Genomic DNA, 23,143 nt, shown 5'->3' with positions numbered 1-23,143 from the left:
AAAAGAATAAAGAAAGCCTACAGGATTTATAGGACACCATCAAGCAAAACGAAATGCACATTATAGGAACAGTGAAAAGACTAAAGAAAGAGAAAGGGGCAGAAAGCTTATTTAAAGCAATAATGACAGGCCGGGCACGGTGGCTCACACCTGTAATCCCAGCACTTTGGGAGGCCGATGGGGGCAGATCACCTGAGGTCAGGAGTTCAAGACCAGCCTGACCAACATGGTGAAACCCCGTCTCTACTAAAAATACAAAAATTAGTTAGGTAGGGTGGGCGCCTGTAATCCCAGCTACTCAGGAGGCTGAGGCAGGAGAATCACTTGAACCCGGGAGGCAGAGGTTGCAGTGAGTCAAGATGGTGCCACTGCACTCCAGCCTGGGCAACAGAGTGGCAAGACTTCGTCTTAAAAAAAAAAAAAAAAAAAAAAAAAAAACTTCACTAAGACACATTATAATCAAATTCTGGAAAGTCAAAGACAAAGAGACTTTTGAAAGCAGCAAGAGAAGAGCAACTTGTCATATACAATGAAACTCTCTTAAGACTGTCAGTGGTTTTCTCAGCAGAAACCTTGAAGGCTAGAAGAGAGTGAGATAAGATATTCAAAGTGCTGAAAGAAAAAAAACCACTGGGCTGGGCACAGCGGCTCATGCAAGTAATCCCAGCACTCTGGGAAGTCAAGGCAGGTAAAATGCTTCAGCCCAGGAGTATAAGACCAGCCTGGGTAACATGGTAAAACCCCATCTCTACAAAAAAAATACAAAAATTAGCTGGGTGTGGTGGCATACACCTCAGCTACTTGGGAGGCTGAGGTGGAAGGACTGCTTGAGCCCAGGAGACTGAGGGTGCAGTGAGCTGGGATCACGCCTCTAGCCTGAGCAAGAGTAAGACCCTGTCTCAAGAAAAAAACAAAAACAAAAACAAAACAACAAAAAAAAACACCCTACAAAGAACACCATATCCAGCAAGCAAGCTGTCCTTCACAAATGAAAAAAATAAATAAAAGCTTTCCTAAGTTAGGCATGATGATGCACATCAGTAGTTCCAGCTACTCAAGAGGACTGAACTGGGAAGATTGCTTAAACTCAGGAGTTCAAGACCAGCCTGAGTAACATAGTGAGACCCTCTCTCTCAAGGGAAAACAAAAAAGACTTTCCCAGAAAACAAAAGCTGAGGGAGTTCATCACCAGTAGGACTGCTTCACAAGAAATGTTAATGGGAGTTCTTCAAATTGAAATGAAAGGATGCTAACTAACAGCATGAAAACATATGGGTTGGGGGGGGTGCGGTGGCTCACGCCTGTAATCCCAGCACTTTTCGAGGCCGAGGTGGGTGGATCACCTGAGGTCAGGAGTTGGAGACTAGCCGGGCCAACATGGTGAAACCCTGTCTTTACTAAAAATACAAAAATTAGCAGGGCGTGGTGGTGGTCACCTGTAATCTCAGCTACTCAGGAGGCTGAGGCAGGAGAATCGCTTGAACTTGGGAGGTGGAGTTGCAGTGAGCTGAGATCACGCCACTGCACTCCAGCCTGGGCGAGAGAGTGAGACTCCATCTCAAAAAAAAAAAAAAAGAAAAGAAAACATGAAAGTATAAAATTAACTGTGTAAAAATAAGAACAGTCATATTCAGAATGCTCTAATACTGTAACAGTGGTATGCAAAACACTTTTAATGCTAGTATAAAAGTTAAAAAGACATTAAAAATAACTATATATAAAATAATTTTGGCTATGCTTGGTGACTCACACTAGTAATCCCAGCACTTTGGAAGGCCGAGGTGGGCAGATCACTTGAGGTCAAGAGTTCAAGACCAGCCTGGCCAACATGATGAAACCCTGTCTCTACTAAAAAAATAAAAATAAATAAAAATAAAAAAATATATATATATATGCACATACACAAAAGATTAGCCAGGTGTGGTGGCAGGTGCCTGTAATCCCAGCTACTTGGGAGGCTAAGGCCGGAGAATCATTCGAACCTGGGAGGAGGAGGTTGCAGTGAGCCAAGACTGTGCCACTGCACTCCAGCCTGGACGACAGAGCAAGAATCTATCTTAAAAAAAAAAAAAAAAAAAAAAAAAAAGCTATATATAAAATAATTTCTTAAGGGATACACAATATGAAAAGATGTTAACTGTAGTATCAATAAAAAGTGTAAAGTGTAGAGATTTTATATATAGCCGAAGTTAAAACTATTACCAGCTTAAAAAAGACTTGTGTTTTATGTAAGCCCCATGGTAATCACAAAGAAAAATCTGTAGTATAGATAACACAAAAGATAAAGAAAAAGGAATCAAAGCATACCACTACAAAAAACCAACAAATCACAGAGGAAGAGACCAAGAGAAGAAGTAACAAAAGGACTATAAAACAGTCAGAAAACATTAACAAAATGGTAACAGTAAATCCTTACCTATCAATACCCAGTAAAAAGATCTAGAGTGGCTGAATAAAGAGAAAACCAAGAACCAACTCTATGTTGCCCACAAGAAAATCACTTTAGCTTTAAGGATGCATATAGCCAGGCATAGTGGCTCACACCTGTAATCCCAGCACTTTGAGAGGCCAAGGCAGGCAGATCACTTGAGCCCAGAAGTTCAAGACCAGCCTAGGCAACATAGGGAGACCTCATCTCTACAAACAATACCAAAATTAGCTGGGTATGGGGGTGCATGCCTGTAGTCCTAACTACTCGGGAGGCTGAGGTGGGAAGATTGCTTGAGTCTGGCAGGTCAAGGCTGTAGTGAGCAGTGATTGCACCACTGCACTCCAGCCTGGGCAACAGAGTAAGACTCTGTCTCAAAAAAATAAAAAGGATGCATGTAAGCCATAAGTGAAGAAATGAAAAGAGATATTCCATGGAAATGGCAACCAAAAAGGACAGAGCTGGCTATACTTACATCAGACAAAATAGATGTTAAATCAAAAACTGTCACAAGAGGTGGCACACACCTATAGTCCCAGCTACTCAGGAGGCTGAAGCAGTGGTACTGCTGGAGCCCAAGTTGTTGAGACTGCAGTGAGGTGTGATAGTACTGGTGCACACCAGCAGCCTGGGTAACAGAGTAAGATTCTGTCTCAAAAAAAAAAAAACAGTAAAAAAATAACAACTGTCACAAGACAAAGAAGGTCTTTATATAATAATAAAGGGTTTGTTGATTTATCAAGAGGTTATATACACAGTAAATGTATTTACTCCCATATCAAAGCACCTAAGTAAATGAACCAAATATTAATAGAACTAAAGGAAAAAACAGACAGTAATATAGGGGACTTCAACACTCCATTTTCAACAATGGATAGATCATCAGAATATCAATTAAAAAAACAATGGATTTGAATAACACTTCAGACCAAATGGACCTAACAGACATATATAGAACATTCCATCTCACAGCAGCAGAATATATACTCTTTTCAAGCACAGACAGAACATTCTCTAGTTTACATCATATGTTAGGCCACAAAACAGGTCTTACTTAACAAATTTAAGAAGACTGAAGTAATACCAAGTATGATATTTTGGCAACTGTATAACTAGAAATCAGAAGGAAATCAGAAGGAAATTGAGACCATCCTGGCTAACACAATGAAACCCTGTCTCTATTTAAAAATACAAAAAATTAGCCGGGCATAGTGGCGGGCGCCTGTAGTCCCAGCTACTCAGGAGGCTGAGGCAGGAGAATGGCTGAACCCGGGAGGCGGAGCTTGCAGTGAGTTGAGATCGCGCCACTGCACTCCAGCCTGGGCGACAGAGCAAGACTCTGTCTCAAAAAAAAAAAGAAGGAAAATTGGAAAATTGACAAATATGTAGAAATTAAACAACACACTCCTGAACAACCAATGGGTCAAAGAAGAAATCAAAAGAGGAATAGAAAAATATGCTGAGACAAACAAAAATGGAAACACAACATATCAAAACTTAGGGGATAAAGCAAAAGCAAATCCAAGAGGGAATCTTATGGTAATAAATACCTACATCAAAGAAAAAAAAAAATCTCAAATAAACAACCAAACTTTACACCTCAAGGAAGTAGAAAAAGAAGAACAAACTAACCCAAAGTTAGCAGAAGGAAGAAAATAACAAAGATCAGAGCAGAAATAAATGAATTAGACACTAAAAAACAATAGAAAAGATCAATGAAGAGTTTTTTGTTGAAATGAAAACAAAATTCACAAACTTTTAACTAAATTAAGAAAAAAGAAGACTCAAATCAATAAAATTATAAATGAAAGAGGAGAAACCAGATTTAATACCACAGAAATGCAAAGAATAATTAAGAACTACTATAAACAATTATACACTAACAAATTGAATAACCTAGAAGAAATGGATAACTTCCTAGAAACATACCAATACTGAATTACGAAAAAAATAGAAAAGCTGAACAAACCAATAAAAAGAAAGAACACTGAATCAGTAATCAAAAACTGTCGGCCGGGCACGAGGGCTCACATCTGTAATCCCAGCACTTTGGGAGGCCGAGGCGGGCAGATCACCTGAGGTCAGGAGTTCCAGACTAGCCTGGCCAACATGACGAAACCTCATCTCTACTAAAAATACAAAAATTAGCCAGGCATGGTGGTGACTGCCTGTAGTCCCAACTGCTCGGAAGGCTGAGGCAGGAGAATCACTTAACCCGGGAGGCGAAGATTGCAGTGAGCTGAGTTCGTGCCACTGCACTCCAGCCTGGGTGACAGAGCAAGACTGTCTCAAACAAACAAAAACTCTCAATGAACTAAAGCCAAGGGCCTGCTGACTTCACTAGTAAATTCTACCAAATATTGAAGGAAGAATTAATACCAATCCTTCTCTAATACTTCCAAAGAAATGTGGAGGAGAGAACATTTCCAAACTCATTTTATGAGGCCAGTATTACCATGATACCAAAACCAAACAAGAACACACGAGGTAAGAAAATCACAGGCCAGTATCCCTGATGGACATAGATGTAAAAATCCTCAACAAAATATTAGCAAGCCATGTTCAACAGCACATTAAAAGGATCATACATCATGATTAAGTGGAATTTATCTTTCAGATGCAAGGATGATTCAATATATGCAAATCAATCAATGATATACCACATTAACAGACTGAAGGATAAAAACAATATGATCATCTCAATAGATATGGAAAGAACATGTGACAACATTCAACATGCTTCAAGATCTGAAAGAATTTGCTTTAAAAAATTCAACATGCTTTCATGATAAAAAAAAATTTAACAAATTACATATAAAAGGAACATACCTCAACATAATAAAGGCCACACACGACAAACCCATAGCTAACATCATACTCAGTGATGAAAACCTGAAAGCTTTTCCTCTAAGACCAGGAACAAGACAAGGATGCCCATTCTCTCAACTACTATTCCATATATCAATAATACTGGAAGTCCTATCTAGAGAAATTATGCAAAAGGAAAGGAAAGGGAAGGGGAGGGGAGGGGAGGAGGAAGGGGGAAGAGGGGAGGGGAGGGGAGGGGAGGGCAGGGGAGGGACTGGACAGAGAAAGGGAAGGGGAGGGGAGGGGAGGGACTGGACAGAGAAAAGGGAGGGGAGGGAAGGGAAGGGAAGGGAAGGGAAAGGAAGGGAAAAGGAAAGAGAAAAGGAAGGGAGGGAAGGGAGGCAGGGAAAGAAAGAAAACAAAGAAGGAAAGGCATCCAAATAGGAAAAGAAATTGTCTCTGTTAGTAGATGACATGATCTTGTATCTAGAAAACCCTAAAGACTTCACCATAGGCTGGGCACGGTGGCTCATGCCTGTAATCCCAGCACTTTGGGAGGCCAAGGCAGGCGGATCACAAGGTCAGGAGATCGAGACCATCTTGGCTAACATGGTGAAACCCCGTCTCTACTAAAAATACAAAAAAATTAGCCGGGTGTGGTGGTGGGCGCCTGTAGTCCCAGCTACTAGGGAGACTGAGGCAGGAGAATGGCATAACCCGGGAGGCGGAGTTTGCAGTGAGCCTAGATGGCGCCACTGCACTCCAGCCTGGGCAACAGAGCAAGACTCCATCTCAAAAAAAAAAAAAAAAAATAGACTTCACCATAGAACTGTTAGAACTAATAAACTAATTCAGTAAAGCTGCAGGATACAAAATCATTATTCAAAAATCAGTTGTGTTTCTATATGCTAACAACTATCCAAAAAAGAAATTAGAAAAGCAATCCCATTTACAACAGTATCACACCAAAAAAAAAAAACTTAGAAAAAAATTTAGCCAAGAAAGTGAAAGATCTATACACTGAAAACCATACAACATTGGTGAAAGAAACTGAAGACACAAATAAATAGAAAGATATCCTACGTTTACGGATTGGAAGAATTAATACGACCAAAATATCCATATTACCCAAAGTGAACTACAGATTCAATGCAATCCTTAAATAAAGGGAAAAAGACCCTAAAACTCATATGAAATCACAAAAGATTCTGAATAGCCAAAGCTATCTTGGGCAAGAAAAACAAAACTGGAGGCATCATATTATCTGATTTCAAAATATATTACAAAGCTATACTAATTATAGGCCAGGCACAGTGGCTCATGCCTGTAATCCCAGCACTTTGGGAGGCCGAGGCTGGCAGATCACGAGGTCAGGAGATTGAGACCATCCTGGCTAAGACAGTGAAACCCCGTCTCTACTAAAAATACAAAAAAATTAGCTGGGCGTGGTGGCGGGCGCCTGTAGTCCCAGCTACTTGGGAGGCTGAGGGAGGAGAATGGCATGAACCTGGGAGGCGGAGCTTGCAGTAAGCCGAGATCGGGCCACTGCACTCCAGCCTGGGCAACAGAGCAAGACTCCGTCTCAAAAAAAAAAAAAAAAAAGCTATAGTAATTATAGCAATATGGTACTGGCATAAAAACAGACATATATACCAATGAAACAGGCAGCCCAGAAATAAATTCCCACATTATGTCCAATAAATTAATTCTTGTCAAAGGTGCCAGAAACAACAATAAATAAAGGATAGTCTCTTCAATAAATGGTTATGGGAAACCTGGATATTCAAAGGCAAAATGATGAAACTGGAGACCTTTATCTCATACAATATTAAAAAATCAACTCGAAATGGATTAAAGACTTAAACATAAGAACTAAGCAATAAAAATACTAGGAGAAAACATGCAAAAGGATTCTTGACATTGGTCTGGACAATGATTTTTTAAATATATAACTTCAAAAGCACTGGCAACAAAAGCAAAAATAAACAAATGAGATTGCATCAAACCAAAAAGCTCCCACAGAGCAAAATAAACAATTAACAGAGTGAAGGGACTACCTATGAAATGAAAGAAAAATATCTGCAAACCATACATCTGATAAGGAGTTAATATCTAAAATATACAAGGAACCCAAACAATGTAATAGCAAGAAAACAATCCAATTTAAAAATGGGCAAAGGACCTGAATAAACATTTTTAAAAAGACATCCAAATGGCCAACAAGTATATGAAAACATGCTCAATACCACTAATCATCAGAGAAATACAAACGAAAGCCACAATGAGATATCACCTCATACCTGTCGGCATGGCTATTATCAAAAAGATAAATGACAGCAAGTGTTGTTGAGGATGTGGAAAAAAGAGAACTCTTGTAAACTATTGGTGGGAATGTAAATTGGTACAGTCATTATGGAAAACAGCATGGAAGTTCCTCAAAAAATTAAAAATAGAATGATCATATGATCCAGCAATCCCACTTCTGGGGATACAGCCAAAATAAATAAAGTCAGTATCTTGAAGAGGTATCTGCATTCCTATGTTCACTGCAACAGTATTCACATAATCCAAGATGAGGAATCAACAAAGGGGCCAACAATGAACATATACATAAAGAAAACGTGACAGTTATACGCACACGCCCACACACACAGGATTATTCAGCCTTAGAAAGAAAGGCAATTCTGTCTTTGTGATAACATGGATGAACCTGGAAGGCGTCATGCTAAGTTAAATAAGCCAGGCACAGAAAGACAAATACAGCATGATCTCATTTATATGCGAAATCTTAGAAAAAACGTCAAACTCAGGATCAGAGAGTAAAAAGTAGAATGGAGGTTGCCAGGGGCTGGTGGGTGGGGTCAATGGGAAGATGTTGGCCAAAAGGTACAAAGTTTCAGTTATGCAGGATGAATAAGCTCTGGAGATCTAACACACAGCATTGTGACTACAGATAACAATACTGGGCTGGGTGTGGTGGCTCACGCCTGTAATTCCAGCACTTTGGGAGGCTGAGACGGGCAGGTGGTTTGAGTTCACAAGTTCAAGACATGCCTGGGCAACATGGCAAAACCCCATCTCAACAAAAGATACAAAAATTAGCTGGGCATGATGGTGCACGCCTGTGGTCCTAGCTACTTGGAAGGCTGTGGTGGGAGGGTGGCTTGAGCCAGGGAAGCAGAGGTTGCAGTGAGCCAAGATTGTGCCACTGCACTCCAGCCTAGGCAATTGAGCCATATCTTGCTTCAAAAAAAAAAAAACAACAACTGTATTGTGTAGGCCAAATTTGTTAAGAGAGTAGATCTTAAATGTTCTTACCACCCTACTATGTGAAGTGATGGGTATGTTAATTAGCCTGATTTGGGTTATCATTTCACAATGTATACATATGTAAAAACATGTTGTACACTTTAAATGTATACAATTTTTATTTGCTAAACATACCTCAATAAAGTTGGGGGGGAAAAGTCAAAGAAAAGCAAAACTACAATCAAAAGTCAGGTAGATAATATAGTCCTTGCTGCCTTGGTGATGGTAGGATTTACTGACTCCTTCTGATCTATATATTCCTTTAAGCACCAGCTGCTAAAGGCATTTCCTTCCCCATATTTGCCATTTCCCTTAATTACCCATCCTCTCTTGTCTCACCCTTCCCCTGCTCTGAAATACGAGACTCAAAGCAACAGGACCGATTTGTCAGGACTTTAAGGACCACTCATGAACAGCATTATGATCTTCCAAGTGCAGGGAGTTATATAAATTACCCCTACCTACAAAGTCAAGTCTCCTTGAAATATCTCAAAGCAGATTTTATTCACTTGCCAAGAGAAAAATTTTCCTGTATTGTAAAAAGACATTAGTCTACCTAGACTATATAGGGTTGTACGGTAAACCAATGAAGAAGGCACAAACCCTTTTCTTCCATATTCAAGTACCTTTTACTTACCTGAAACTCCACCCAAATCAAAAAATTTGTTTGTGTCAAATGCATAAATCAAAGCATTTGTGTAATAGAAAGATTTCACCAAAGGAAAAATTCTTTTAGTAATAATAATGTTTCACTAGTTACAATATAGGTATTATGCTTTAAACGCCTTTCAAAAAATTAAATATCTATGTTTATACTGCCTGAAATTCCAGCAATCATCATTATAACAAAAGGGCTCTGATAGTTTTTTTTATAATAACTTAGTTTTCATGCAGAGTTAGTACCAACAATATTTTTGAAGAAAATAACTTTAGTTTAAATTTGAAGATCTTTACTTCTTTGTGCATTTTCAACCATGTGCCACTTGGCAATACTATTTTTATAAATAAACTGCACAAGACAACAGCGCCAAAAGCCCAAGCGTGTAAATGCTAAAGTGAACCAGTTCCCCCAGAGATTTCATTTTCTTTGTCCCTTTTATTTATATGCGCTGTATATAAATAAAGCAGAGTCTCCTTCATGCTCACCAAATTACAGCATGTATTTTTCTTAAACAGGAAAATACGATGTAAATTAAAATGTTAGCAGACACAAAGAAAACGCTCTCTTTTACATTATTCATAAACAGACTTTGTTGGGTATTGGAATGAGTAATATAAACCATCATCACTTGGTTCAACATTCTATATACTCTTAACTTATCTCAACTATAATAGAGAGACACATGCATAAACAGTAATATTTTTATTTATTATTTTTTGTTGTTATTGAGACAGACTTTCACTCTTGTTGCCCAGGCTGGAGTGCAATGGTGCGATGTCAGCTCACCGCAACCTCAGCCTCCTGGGTTGAAGTGATTCTCCTGCCCCAACCTCCGGAGTAGCTGGGATTACAGGTGCGTGCCACCACACCTGAGTTTTGTATTTTTAGTAGAGACAGGGTTTCGCTGTGTTGGCCAGGCTGGTCTTTAACTCCTGACCTCAGGTGATCCGCCCACCTCGGCCTTCCAAAGTGCTGGGATTACTAGCATGAGCCACCGCGCCCAGCCCTAAACAGGAATATTTTTTAAACCAATAAATTATTGGTATCTTTGCATAAATGCTCAAGAGAGTGACAAAACAGGCCACTTAAGATACATTAAGAATAAGTCCTCAGCTGGGCACAGTGGCAAGCTCCCGTCTCTATTTTAATTTTAAAAATAAGAAATAAAATAATAAAAAATAAGCCCTCAAGGAATCAGCTTATGAATCCCTATGTGAGCGAAAGTGATAATTTTAGAGCTATTTGAATAGAAAAACCAATTACATATCCAAGCCAAGGTTTAAGTCATTTAATTCCCAAACTAAAATAAAGAAATTATCCAAACAAAATAGAAACAAAAAACTTTCTATTTCAAAATAGTAATACAAAGGTCTGGTAAGCTTGCAAAGCATTATAATACCTGGTTCAGAGAAAGTATCACTAATATCATCATCCTTGTCATCTTCATAATCCTCTTCCTCTTCTTCCTCCTCCTCATTTTCAGACAGTTCATGCTCACTGCCGAATCCTTCATCATGGTCCTCATCATCAACATCCTCCTCGTCCTCCTCATCTTCTTCAGGACTGCATTTGGTTGGCTGTTCACCCAAGTTGTCGGAGACGAAAAGAGAATAATTGTGCTCTTCTTTTTTCTGGGATGAATCTGAGACTGATGTACTGGCAGAAAGACTGCTGCTCTCTCCTGCTGCAAGTGACCCAGGACCTTCCTGGGGCAGGGGACTTAGTAATAGTTCCTGGGTTTCTTTAAAAGGCAAAGCAGGAGTGGCATGACCTTGAAGAGCCTCCATCCCTTTTTTCTCTTGTCTCTTTGCCACTGCACCACAGTAGCAGGTGTTCTCCTTTGCTGCATCTGTGTGAATCTGGCTCAACAAGGGCCGGCTCTGTTGCACTGGGTTGATCTTTACCTTTGCCTTTTTTACATAGTCTTTACATTCAACATGAAAGTTCACCTTTTCATTATGATACATGTTGGTCTTCACCATGATTTGTGTGCTTGAAGTGGGTTTACTTGCTTTTTGGACACAGTCTGACAAAGGGACCTCAGCCTGCAGAGTCTTAGAAGAACACACAGGAGCAGCTGCTCTGCTTGTGATCTTTTTACCAGGGAATGAAGAGGGTAAGGGATTTTGTTTGACACTGAAAAGTGAATCGGGGTAATAAAGGGAATCAGAAACAGACTGTGAGTCCTCACTATTAAGTTGAGCTAAAGTTGGAGTTTTACTTATAACCTCTTCATCTTGGTAAGGACTAGAAAAGTCATCAAGACCCAAGTAATCCACTTCTTTTGTTCCCCAGATGTCACAGCTGGTTAGTTTGGTATATTTCGTTAGGTCTTCACAGTATGTATCCCACTGTTCCCAGTTTGAGGTTAAAGCACCCTCATTATCCAGGACATCTGTGAAAGACTCCAGATTTTCAATGTCTTTGCAGTCCTCCAAAGAAAGAAAGTTGTCTCTAGGATTCTGTTGGTAGTTCATCTCTCTATCCTGAGAAAGGTTTTAAAAAAGAAATTGCACATCATATTTCAGGAAGGAAATATTCACCTCCATATGTCAAACTGATAAATCAATACTTGACTTTTGGTCTGTTTTAACATAAAGGCTACTGACATGACACTTTATCATTTCATATAATGTCATCATTTCCTTAGGCAAGAAAAAGTAGAATGAAAATAAAACAAACAAAAAACAATTAAAAATTAAATTAAAAAAAGAGGGAAAGTGTGTCCCTTGAGAGGCTCAGGTATGATCCAAATATCAAGGGCTCTTGAGTTTACCATAAACGTTTTGCCTGAAAAAAGTTTACATTTCCTTATCTTAGAAGGATTTTGGGATCTCCTTAGCGGTGGAAGGGTGGGGGCAGGGGGAGACATTTCAACTAAAAAGCAAATAATGTGATAAGTGAGAGAGAAGAATTTAAAATATTAACAATGAAAATAATAAAGACACCCTCATTACAGAAGATATCTTTTTAGTGGGAACTTCCATATAGAGGCAAAGAGCAATCCAAAGAGAGTTGGAATTCAGCCACAGAATGGTAAGATCTTTTGCAAGACCTTATAACAACACTTGGGCAGGCAGAGTAAAATACTCCTCACGAATTTTAGAGATGATTTTTTTTCTTTTTTTTTTTTTAGTAGAGACAGGGTTTCACCATGTTGGCCAGGCTGGTCTCAAACTCCTGACCTCAAGTGATCTGCCCACCTTGCCCTCCCAAATTGCTGGGATTACAGGCATGTGCCACTGGAGATGTCAATTTCAAATATCAATTAAGACTCTGCAGCCATTGAAATGAATGCAGCATAGCTCTAATGTACAAATATGAAAGACTGCTCACCATATATTTTTATTTTTAAAAGAGCAAGTTACAGAAAACTGTTATCTATATTATCTAATTAAAAAGTATATACAAAAAAACTATATACATATGTTTACATATGCATGGAAAAGAACCTGTTAGTTACCTTTTGGTAAAAGGTTTGGAAGGTGGAGGCACAGGAAGAAAATGAGGAAGTTTTCAGTCTTCCAGAGTTATTTTTTCTCTTTAATTTTTGGTGTGTGTGTGTGTGTGTTGTCTGTGTATGGTTTTTTTTTTGTTTTTTTTTTTTTTTGAGATGGAGTCTCACTCTGTCACCCAGGCTGGAGTGCAATGGCGCGATCTTGGCTCACTGCAACCTCCTCCTCCGGGTTTAAGAAATTCTCTGCCTCAGCCTCCCGAATTGCTGAGATTACAGGCGCGTGCCACCATGCCCAGCTAATTTTTTTGTATTTTTAGTAGAGATGAGGTTTCACCATCTTGGCCAGGCTGGTCTTGCACTCCTGACCTCGTGATCCACCTGCCTCAGCCTCCCAAAGTGCTGGGATTACAGGCATGACCACTGCGCCCGGCCTGTCTGTGTATGTTTTAACAGCTTTACTTAAGTATAATTTCACATACCATAAAACCAACCTACATTAAGTAGACAATTCAATAATTTTTAGTAGATTTATGCATTTGAGCATTCAGTTTTCCAGTTTTTATATATTTTTGTGTTATTTCAATTTTATGTAATTAAAACTGTTTTTAAAATGTTTTTCTTCTGAATTTTAAGTGTCTATTTACCTCAAGAATAAATGATAAGTATATGCAGATCCTGTTTGGAACTGCTATTTTTGTGCCACATTCTTTATGTCATTCATATGCCTTGCTCAATGTTTTCCAGCTGAAAAGCCCATTATCTTTATCAAAAACTAGATTTGAAGATATTTAGATAATCTTTTACCATTTTTGATGCATTCATTTTTTTTTTTTTTTTTTGAGACGGAGTCTTGCTCTCGTTGCCCAGGCTGGAGTGCAGTGGTGCAATCTCCGCTCAATGCAACCTCCGTCTCCCAGGTTCATGCAATTCTCCTGCCTCAGCCTCCTGAGCAGCTGGGATTACAGGCACCCACCACCACACCCAGCTAATTTTAGATTGTGCCATTGCACTCCAGCCTGGGCAACAGGAGCGAAACTCCGTCTCAAAAAAAAAAGAAGAATGTATTTGATGAAGCAATATTGGCTGCCCTGGAGCCTCCAGAATGGAAGAAGAGCTGCAGATGTGTGTGGCTATGACCATCTCTCCAGAGCCCTTTCTGCACAGCTGCTGTCGGCATCATACTAAAAGCAATGTTTAAGGCCGGGCGTGGTGGCTCACACCTGTAATCCCAGCACTTTGGGAGTCCAAGGTGGGTGGATCACGAGGTCAGGAGTTCGAGACCAGCCTGACCAATATGGCGAAACCCCATCTCTACTAAAAATACAAAAAATTAGCCGGGCGTGGTGGTGCATGCCTGTAATCCCAGCTACTCGGGAGGCTGAGGCAGGAGAATCGTTTGAGCCTGGGAGGCGGAGGTTGCAGTGAGCCGAGATTGTGCCACTGCCCTCCAGCCTGGGCTACAGAGCAAGACTCCGTCCCAAATAAATAGATAAATAAATAAATAAAAGCAATGTTTAAATCAAACTAAAGATTAAAAATTAAAATTCAAGCAGGTGATCCACCCGCCTCGGCCTCTCAAAGTGCTGGGATTACAGGCGTGAGCCACCACACCCGGCCGCATCCTTCTTCTTTTTGAGACTCCAGTCTGCCAGACTGGAATGCTATGGGGCGATCTTGGCTCACCACAACCTCTGACTCCCTGGTTCAAGCAATTCTCCTGCCTCAGCCTCCCGAGTAGCTAGGACTACAGGTGCGCACCACCATGCCCAGCTAATTTTTGTATTTTTAGCAGAGACGGAGTTTCACCATGTTGGCCAGGATGGTCTCAATCTCCTGACATCATGATCCGCCCGCCTTGGCCTCCCAAAGTGCTGGGATTACAGGCGTGAGCCACCGTGCCCAGCCAACAGCTGCATACTTTTAAAATTACTAGATGTAGGCCAGGTGCGATGGCTCATGCCTGTAATCCCAGCATTTTGGGAGGCCGAGGCGGGCAGATCACCTGAGGTCAGGAGCTCAAGACCTGTCTGGCTGACATGGTGAAACCCTGTCTGCACTAAAAATACAAAAATTAGGCTGGGCGCAGCGACTCATGCCTGTAATCCCAGGACTTTCGGAGGCCGAGGCAGGTGGATAGCCTGAGGTCAGGAGTTCGAGATCAGCCTGGCCAACGTGGTGACACCCTGTCCCTATTAAAAATGCAAAAATTAGCTGGGCATGGTGCCAGGTGGCTGTAATCCCAGCTACTTGGGAGGCTGAGGTAGAAGAATAGCTTAAACCCAGGAGATGGAGGTTGCAGTGAGCGGAGATCGCACCACTGCACTCCAGCCTGGGCAACAGAGCCCGACTCTGTCTCAAAAAAAAAAAAAAATTAGTCGGATGTGGTGACACACACGTGTAATCCTAGCTGCTTGGGAGGCTGAGGCAGAAGAATCATTTGAACCTGGGAGGTGGAGACTGCAGTGAGCCAAGATCACACCACTGCACTATAGCCTGAGAAAGAGAGTGAGACTCCGTCTCAAAAATAAATAAATAAATAAATAAAATTGCCCTAGGTATAATCATAAGAATCAAACTTGGCCCAAGCACATCTTTTTTTTTTTTTTTCAGGCATTTATAAATAAAAAACTCTCCCACAAACTTTTACTCCAAATCAATCAAGACCAAAACCAAAAAAATGTTGCTTACCAGTTCATACATGAAATCTGGATCCGAACTGTTTGCTAAGAGATCTGTGCTCATCAGAGTTTGTTCCGAAAAGGTGTGGCTTCGAAAGGCATCCCCGAAAGGCGGATCCATTCCGCTTACACTAGGCTACAACAGAGTGATTTTTATTTTAGAAAGTTAAAGACTACTTTGAGACCAATTTATCACATATGAGCCCCAACCCCACCCCCACTAAGTAACTTATTCTTTTCAGAAAACATTTCTATACTTTTTTTCTACTGTATAGTATATTTAAGAGCTTTGGCTAACACTGAACTGTAGACTTAAATTAGGAAAATACCTAAAAATAGAAAAAGTAAAGTGCTGCCAACGCCCTGGTGGAGAAGCTGAGGTCAACATCAGATTTGAAATATTTAAAGTGGATACAAAACTATTTCAGCAATGCAGATAATTAAGTGTGTTGTGGGTGATAGTGCTGTTGGCAAAAAATGTCTCCTGATATCCTACACGACAAACAAATTACCATCGGAATAACGTACTGTTTTTGACAACTATGCAGTCACAGTTATGACTGGTAGAGAACCATACACTCTTGGATTTTTGATACTGCAGGGCAAAGGTTTATGACAGATTATGACTGCTGAGTTATCCACAAACAGATGTATTTCTAGTCTGTTTTTCAGTGGTCTCTCCATCTTCATTTGAAAATGTGAAAAAAAGTGGGTGCCTGAGATAACTGTCCCAAAGACTCCTTTCTTGCTTGTTGGGACCCAAACTGATCTCAGAGATGATCCCTCTACTATTGAGAAACTTGCCAAGAACAAACAGAAGCCTATCACTCTGGAGACTGCTAAAAAGCTGGCCCGTGACCTGAAGGCCGTCAGGTATGTGGAGTGTTTTACACTCACACAGAAAGGCCTAAAGAATGTATTTGACAGCCGGGCGCGGTGGCTCATGCCTGTAATCCCAGCACTTTGGGAGGCTGAGGCAGGCAGATCACCTGAGATCAGGAGTTCAAGACCAGCCTGGCCAACATGGTGAAACCCTGTCTCTACTAAAAACACAAAAATTAGCCGGGCGTGGTGGCGGGCGCCTGTAATCCCAGCTACTCGGGAGGCTGAGGCAGGAGAATCACTTGAACCTGGGAGGCAAAGGTTGCAGTGAGCTGAGATCTCGCCATTGCACTCCAGCCTGGGCAACAAGAGCAAAACTCTGTCTCCAAAAAGAAAAAAAAAAAAAGAACGTATTTGATAATGCAATATTGGCTGCCCTGGAGCCTCCAGAATCGAATTAGAGCCGCAGGTGTGTGCTGCTATGAACATCTCTCCAGAGCCCTTTCTGCACAGCTAGTGTCGACATCATACTAAAAGCAGTGTTTAAATCAAACTAAAGATTAAAAATTAAAATTCAGGCTGGGTACAGTGGCTGAAGCCTGTAATCCCAGCATTTTGGGAAGCCAAGGCAGGCAGATTACCTGAGGTCAGGAGTTCGAGACCAGGCTGGCCAATATGGCAAAACCCTGTCTCTACTAAAAATAAGAAAATTAGTCAGGTGTGGTGGTACGCACCTGTAATCCCAGATATTCAAGAGGCTGAGGCAGGAGAATCGCTTGAACTCAGGAGGTGGAGGCTGCAGTAAGCCGAGATTGTGCCATTGCACTCCAGCCTGGGCAACAAGAGCGAAACTCCATCTCAAAAAATAAAAAATAGGCCAGGTGCAGTGGCTCACACCTGTAATCCCAGCACTTTGGGAGGCCAAGGCAGGTGGATCACGAGGCCAGGAGATCGAGACCATCCTGGCTAACATGGTGAAACCCCGTCTCTACTAAAAATACAAAGACAAAATTAGCCGGGTGTGGTGGCGGGCACCTGCAGTCCTAGCTACTCGGGAGACTGAGGCAAGAGAATGGCGTCAACCCGGGAGGTGGAGCTTGCAGTGAGCCGAGATCGTGCCACTGCACTCCAGCCTGGGCGACTGAGCGAGACTCTGTCTCAAAAATAAATAAATAAAAATAAAAATGAAAAAAATTCATTTTTCCAATAATGACAAATGCCGTGTACCTACCCACATGCACTTGTGTGGGACAAGGCCCATAGGTATGGTCCCCCCTTCTCCCTCCCAGTACTAGTTAATTTTGAGTAATTGTGTATCGTCAGAAAAGTGATTAGTAGCAGTTTTCGTTTTGTGGTTTTAAAACTTTATTATTATTTGTTTAAAAGCAAGGCATGCTTATGGATGACTCTGTAACAAACTAATTGGAATTGTTGAAGCTGTTCCCTGGTTCTACCCTGGAGAGTAATCTGGGACATCTTGGTGTGTTGTTGTTGTTGTTGTTTTTCCTCCTCTTTTTTGTAGGGGAGTATGTGTGCAGTTTGTTTTTCAGTCTTGTTTTTTTAATTCATTAACCAGTAGATAGCCCTTAAGGGGAGGAGGACGGATCCACTTCCTAGATCTAGTTTAGAAAACATGTTCCCTATCTGGTGCTCTCAGGAAGGAGTATAGTAAATGCCTCATTTAATAACATATCCTTTTTGAAAGTTGCCTTTGCTTTCCACCCTTGAGTAGATCCAGTATTTGATGAAACTCATGAAAGTGGGTGAAGCCTGTCTTGCCCCTCTGTTTTCTAGGCCACACTATATGTGACTGTGACTTTCACAGACATTTGTCTGCCATTTGCTGATTTTTTTGGAAGTTAATTTCTAACTTCTTTCACTGATACATGAAGAAAAGTATTGCACCTTTGAAATACACCAAATAAATTGAGTTTGTAATTTAAAAAAATGTTTTCCCTGTCAAAAAAAATTGAAAAAATATAGAGCAGCAATTAATATCTTCTAGAAAGTAAAGCTTATTTAGCTACCAGTCACCATACAGCACCTATCGAGTACTTTCACTTAGCTATATAACATTTCTTCAAATCCTTGTCTAACAACACTATTTTAACTATCAGTAGAGAATTCCGTCTTTTCCTAGGGTCTGCAGATACAGCAAATCACTCTCATTCTGTGGTTCTAAGTGAGTCTCATGTCTTATTTTCCAAAGCAAGCTGGAAGACAATTTGGGCATCACTGTCTAGTACAACCAATGCCTGCAGGAACGTAATGGAAACAGAATCAACTAAATACCCAAAAATCTCCTTGGTAAGACCCAGTAACTTGGGCATGAACTCTGTAGCCTTAATCCTGATTCCTGAAAAGGGCACAGTCCATTCCATAATAAGTAAAGGGGAAAAAAAAGACTTGGGACCCAGCATTAATTCTCCTTCTTGTTTTTTCTCTATCTTCTTTTTACATTTTAACATCTATACAAATCCCTCCAGAGTCAAGTCTGGGCTCACCCTCCTAAAGTGGGTCAAATAATAGAAAGGCCTCACTTTGAAATCTAACTGAGATGAAGAAAGAGAATGAGAAAGAATAAAAAATTTCTTTCTTTTTATTTATTTATTTATTTATTTATTTATTTATTTTGGAGAGACAGAGTCTCGCTCTGTTGGCACAATCTCAGCTCACTGCAACCTCCACCTCCAGTGTTCAAGCGATTCTCCTGCCTCAGCTTCCCAAGTAGCTGGGACTACAGGCAGGCGCCACCATGTCCAGCTAATTTTTATATTTTTTAGTAGAGATGGGGTTTCACTATATGTTGGCCAGGCTGGTCTAACTCCTGACCTCAAGTGATCAGCCTGTCTCAGCCTCCCAAAGTGCTGGGATTACAGGTGCAAGCCACTACACCCGGATTTTTTTTTTTTTTGAGACAGAGTCTCGCTCTGTCACGCAGGCTTGAGTGCAGTGCCGTGATCTTGGCTCACTGCAACCTCCCCCTCCCGGGTTCATGCAATTCTCCTGCCTCAGCCTTCCCAGTAGCTGAGACTACAGGTGCGCACCACCACGCCTGGCCTAATTTTTGTATTTTTAGTAGAGACGGGGTTTCACCATGTTGGTCAGGCTGGTTTCAAACTCCTGACTTCAAGTGATCCGCCCGCCTTGGCCTCCCAAAGTTCTGGGATTACAGATATGAGCCACTGCCAACCGGCCAGAAATTTCTCTTTTTTAGTTTTTTCTCTTTTTTTTTTCAAGTTTCTGCAGAAATGTTTTTAAATGGTATTAATCTATTTGCTTATTCTTTTCATATACTTTCTATCTTTCACAAACTGGACTTTTCATAGACCCTCTCATCGTATTTTTCTTCATTGGTACGTCCCATCTTATTTTTTTTTTCTTTCTCTTATCTTCCCCCAACATTTCCAGGCCTGCAGAACCTTTCTTCCTAGAAAAAGTTAGCTTGAGAAAATAAGTCTAAAATTTAAGCCCCAAATTCAAGTAATATAAAACTAAACCTCGGCCGGGCGCAGTGGCTCACGCCTGTAATCCCAGCACTTTGGGAGACCAAGGCGGGCGGATCACGAGGTCAGGAGATCAAGACCATCCTGGCTAACACGGTGAAACCCCGTCTCCACTAAAAATACAAAAAATTAGCCAGGCGTGGTGGCGGGCACCTGTAGTCCCAGCTACTTGGGAGGCTGAGGCTGGAGAACGGTGTGAACCCGGGAGGTGGAGCTTGCAGTGAGCCAAGATTGCACCACTGCACTCCAGCCTGGGCAACAGAGCGAAACTCCAGCTAAAAAAACAAACAAACAAAAAAAAAACTAAACCTTGAATGGGTAACCACTCTAAAAGGGTATATGCAGTCCATCTGTCACAGAGGTTGGGGTAGGCAGCTGTTCTTTTTTTTTTTTTTTTTTCTTTTTTGAGACAGAGCTCGCTCTGTCCCCAGGCTGGAGTGCAATGGCATGATTTTGGCTCACTGCAACCTCTGCCTCCCAGGTTCAAGCAATTCTCCTGTCTCAGCCTCCAGAGCGGCTGGGATTACAGGCGCGTGCCACCACACCCAGCTAATTTTTGTATTTTTAGTAAAGACACGGTTTCATGATGTTGGCCAGGCTGGTCTTGATCTCCTGACCTGTGATCCCCCTGTCTCAGCCTCCCAAAGTGCTGGGATTACAGGCGTGAGCCACTGTGCCCAGCCAGCCGCTGGTCTTTTCAATATCCATTACCAAGTCCCCTTTCTTTGCCTCTTCTGCCTGTCTCCGAGTCACCAGACAATCTCAGCAAATTGTTGATTCCCTGTGCTCAAGGGATAGCTTGGTATGGCAACACAAAAAGCCACCCAAGAGTCCCTGCCCACTCATTACTTCTAGGTTTCTCCCCAGCACTGAAACAAACAGGGGAGGGGCAAGAGCTTAAACACTGGAGAAGAAAAGGAGGAGTTTAGATAAGCAGAATGGGGACTAACAGGGCTTCACTGATTGTCTCAGTGATTGCCTCAAACCAAAACTGATCAATTCAGAGTAGCTGCCATAATATAAACAGATACAATCATTCTTAGATATATTTTGTGGGGAGATATTTACATGTGCACACATAGGTTATGTGTGTGTGTCCACGAGAAAGCGAGAGATGAGAGGGGTTGGGGGAGGGAGCCTGAAGTCTCTCACTATTTCCTCTTAATTACTTCTAAATTCAGCTAGCATAAATGAAAGGTAAGAATTGGGAAATAGGAAGAGTGAGGAGATAGAAATGGGATTGCTGTGGCAGACTAATTTTCAGGGGAGTTGGTTTTGTCCCATGAAGCCAGCAGATCTGTCCACCTTCTACCTATTTATCATACCACCTATGTAGAACTCATTAAACTTCAAGTGATAGCAAAGTAAGAAATAGAAGCCAATGGAAGGAAGAACATGTACTCAAAACTAGCTGAGATCAGAAATAAGATATCGCAAAAAGGTAGTATGCAAAGTTGTGTTAAGATTCATTTAAGAGTCAAAGGTATTGACTTTCTGTAGTGGGAAAATATAAAACTTTGCACCTACTCTGTATGATTTACCTGAGGCATTTCCAAGCCCAGATCCTGTGAATCCGATTCCAAACTTCTTTTTTTTCTCGTTTGTAAATTCCTTTCCAGCTTTACTTTCAATTCCAAGATCGAAGATGACTTTCACAATAAACAGCAGGTTTCCCCAGAGTGCTTCCAATTCAATTGCTTGGATCACTGCTTTTTTTTTTTTTTTAAATAATTCTGTGCGATGCTGTCTGTCAAACAACACAAAGTAACTTCATTGAGTTCCAGGAAAAACAAGTTGATGTTTCAAAAAAAAAGTTGACTTTTGAAAAACAATATTAGCAGAGAATACTGTGTTTTAAATGAGTAAGTCTTATGGTTGAGTTATCAAGGATTTGGTCATATCTTAATACTTACTATTCTGAAATTTACCATTCCTCCTCTTGTATTTTTCTAAAATAGAGCTGGTCAATAACCAATTGGCAACATTAAAAAAAAAACACAAAATTAACATAGGCTTATTTTTTCTGTGATCTGAAAGATGTAATATATTGATTTTTAAAGTCAAGCTCTCATTCACTTTATGTTCTTTATGAGAAAACATATCTCAAAATTTAATTCCATCTATTGTATAATCATTACTGCTAAATTAATCTACATTTTATCTCTCTCATAAGTCAACAGAAGAGTAATGAATACATAATAGTCAGCAATGGAACTTAACATATCCTCTACATTAAATAAAATCACATTTGTAATGGTATATGCCAACATTATTCTTTCAGTTATAAGTATAAGCTGTCATTGAAGAAAGAATTATTCCAGCAAGTTTTTAACAGGTGTATGTTTGAGGGAAAATGGGCCTGGGGACTGCTTTGCAGAGTGGTTTCAAGGGTTAAGTTAAACAATGACTACAAATCATCTGGCACAGGATTTTGAAAGGGTACAGACTTAAATGTTAGTGTTTTTTCCCTTCTCCATGAAGACTTTAACCAGGAGGAACTAAACAGTTATACTCGCTTCATTTTCCTGTCCAAGATCAGTGGGTCTCGAAGTATGATCCAAGGATCAGCAGTACTAATATCAGCATCAACCTAAAAATTTGTTTAAAATGCAGAATCAAAACAGAACCTCTAGGAGTGGGTACCAGCAATGTTTTTTAATACGCCCTCCAGGTGACTGTGGTCCTCTCTAAAGTTTCAGAACCACTGTCCTATCCTTGATCTAATTCAGTCTAGAAGCAGTGTCACTTCTTATATTGGTAAACAGTCAATTTACACTGAATTTGCCTTCTGAAGTCAGCACATTGTCTGGGCTAGAGGGTTAGAGTGGTACATTATATTAATTTCCTTTTTTTTTTTTTTTTTTTTTAAAGACAGAGTCTCACTCTGTCACCCAGGCTGGAATGCAGTGGCCCAGTCTTGGCTCACTGCAACCTCAACGTCCTGGGTTCAAGTGATTCTTCTGCCTCAGCCTCCCGAGTAGCTGAGATTACAGGCAAGCAACACTACACCCAGGGACTCAATCATTGTTCTACTTAATTAGATCAATAAACTGACTACAATTTGCATTTTCTGGATCTTTGCTGCACTCTCCCTCCAGTGGGCTGTCATTCCCAGCTCACTGGTCTAACCTAGGAAACAATGTCAAGTGCCCACCTAGAAACAGAGTTAACTATGCTTTTCAATTCAGTGCTACAGTATAACTAGATTGCTCCCTGTTCCTGCCAAAGGCCTGTTCTTGTGCAGGTTCTCCTTATGTGACCTCATGCCGTCGTCCTACAATTGGTATGTAGTCATAGTCATTGCCCTAATTGTCTCCCCTGATTCCTATGAGAAAGGAGGTCAGTCACTTTTTCTAGACCTATGACTTAGGCCTCCCAAAAGGCATCTAATTCAAGTCATGTGTTCAATAAAGTGGACCAGTATAATCTTGGCGTAAAACCTGGATCTGGGAGAAAAGTCTGATACCCTTTAAA

General features: G+C 40.7%; 1 protein-coding gene and 1 pseudogene across 12 annotated transcripts in view; one reads left to right on the top strand and one right to left on the bottom strand.

Moving 5' to 3' along the window:
- CREBRF (CREB3 regulatory factor) overlaps positions 1-23,143 on the bottom strand; it is an 80,718-nt gene that overhangs the window by 35,534 nt on the left and 22,041 nt on the right. For 11 of the 12 annotated variants that reach the window (XM_054556242.1, XM_024246983.2, XM_054556243.1 and 8 more), the window contains 3 exons: positions 21,211-21,416; positions 15,352-15,477; positions 10,606-11,692 (listed from right to left, as the gene is read on the bottom strand). In XM_054556242.1, coding sequence (XP_054412217.1) covers positions 10,606-11,692; positions 15,352-15,477; positions 21,211-21,219 — 1,222 coding nt within the window. In that variant the 5' untranslated portion in view covers positions 21,220-21,416. Of the gene's footprint in view, positions 1-10,605; positions 11,693-15,351; positions 15,478-21,196; positions 21,417-23,143 lie in introns of all 12 variants that reach the window. The other variant, XM_063724403.1, reaches the window with a different exon arrangement.
- Positions 15,731-16,733, top strand: LOC100437747 (cell division control protein 42 homolog; annotated as a pseudogene).

Source organism: Pongo abelii, chromosome 4 (genome assembly GCF_028885655.2).
Source record: "Pongo abelii isolate AG06213 chromosome 4, NHGRI_mPonAbe1-v2.0_pri, whole genome shotgun sequence".
NCBI classification, from domain to species: Eukaryota; Metazoa; Chordata; class Mammalia; order Primates; family Hominidae; genus Pongo; species Pongo abelii.
This window is presented reverse-complemented; position numbering and strand designations above follow the sequence as displayed.